At 39.0% G+C, this 1,478-nt stretch overlaps 1 protein-coding gene across 6 annotated transcripts in view; it reads left to right on the forward strand.

Moving 5' to 3' along the window:
• Positions 1–1,478, forward strand: part of LOC108297642 (transmembrane protein KIAA1109) — a 147,235-nt gene that overhangs the window by 19,558 nt on the left and 126,199 nt on the right. For all 6 annotated transcript variants that reach the window (XM_017520307.2, XM_037735487.1, XM_037735486.1 and 3 more), the window contains one exon: positions 372–1,209. In XM_017520307.2, coding sequence (XP_017375796.1) covers positions 372–1,209 — 838 coding nt within the window. The remainder of the gene's footprint in view (positions 1–371; positions 1,210–1,478) is intronic.

Genomic DNA, 1,478 nt, shown 5'->3' on the forward strand with positions numbered 1-1,478 from the left:
TTTTTTGAGATGGAGTCTTGCTCTGTCACCTAGGCTGGAGTGTAGTGGCACAGTCTGAGCTCACTGCAACCTCTCCTTCCCAGGTTCAAGCAATTCTCCTGCCTCACCCTCCTGAGTAGCTGAGATTACAGGCATGTGCCACCATGCTTGGCTAATTTTTTGTATTTTTAGTAGAGACGGGGTTTCGCCATGTTGGCCAGGCTGGTCTTGAACTCCTGACCTTGTGATCTGCCTACCTGGCTTAGATTTTCTTTTATTTGTAAAATACATGATTAAAATTACTAAAAGGATTTTTAGTGGTACTTCTTTTTATGCTTAGAGTAAATCTTATGATGTATAGAAAATGGTAATAGCTTTTCTTTCTGTTTTAGTATCCCTACAGAAACTTCAGGAAACAGCCCTGTGTCTCCTAATACTCAAGATAAGTCAGTAGGTCAATCTCCTCTTAGATCTCCCTTGAAACGGCAAGCCTCTGTCTGTTCCACCCGACTTGGAAGTACTAAGAGTCTTACTGCTGCTTTCTATGGGGACAAGCAGCCCGTAACAGTTGGAGTCCAGTTTAGTAGTGATGTCTCTCGAAGTGATGAGAATGTACTAGATTCACCAAAGCAGAGGAGAAGTTTTGGTTCATTCCCGTATACACCATCAGCAGACTCTAATTCATTTCATCAGTATCGATCAATGGATTCCAGCATGTCAATGGCTGATAGTGAAGCCTACTTTTCTGCTGCTGAGGAGTTTGAACCGATTAGCAGTGATGAAGGCCCTGGAACTTATCCAGGTAGAAAAAAGAAGAAAAAGCAAACCCAGCAAATTGACTACAGTAGGGGTTCTATATATCACAGTGTAGAAGGACCACTTACTGGACATGGAGAAAGCATTCAGGATTCCCGAACTCTACCATTCAAAACACATCCTTCTCAGGCTTCATTTGTTTCTGCATTAGGTGGAGAAGATGATGTTATAGAGCATCTATATATTGTAGAAGGTGAGAAAACAGTGGAGAGTGAACAGATTACTCCGCAACAACCCGTGATGAATTGTTATCAGACTTACCTTACTCAGTTTCAGGTAATTAATTGGTCAGTTAAGCACCCAACCAACAAAAGAACCTCTAAGTCCTCATTGCATCGTCCCCTTGATCTGGATACACCAACCAGTGAAGAAAGTTCATCATCGTTTGAACAGCTTTCTGTTCCAACTTTTAAGGTATAAACCAAATCATTAGTTTCCATTGATACATTTATTTAGAAAAATAGATTTTTAAGAAATTGTTTTCATAATTACTCTCATTCTTTTTAGTGACCCTTCTAAGAGATAAACTTTCTTTTTTTTTTTTTTTTTTTTTTATTTTTATTTTTATTTTTTCCCATTTATTTATTTTATTGCATTTTAGGTTTTGGGGTACATGTGAAGAACATGCAAAATTGTTGCATAGGAACACACATGGCAGTGTGATTTGCTGCCTTCCTCCCCAT

Source organism: Cebus imitator, unplaced genomic scaffold, assembly GCF_001604975.1.
Source record: "Cebus imitator isolate Cc_AM_T3 unplaced genomic scaffold, Cebus_imitator-1.0 Scaffold824, whole genome shotgun sequence".
Lineage (NCBI taxonomy): Eukaryota > Metazoa > Chordata > Mammalia > Primates > Cebidae > Cebus > Cebus imitator.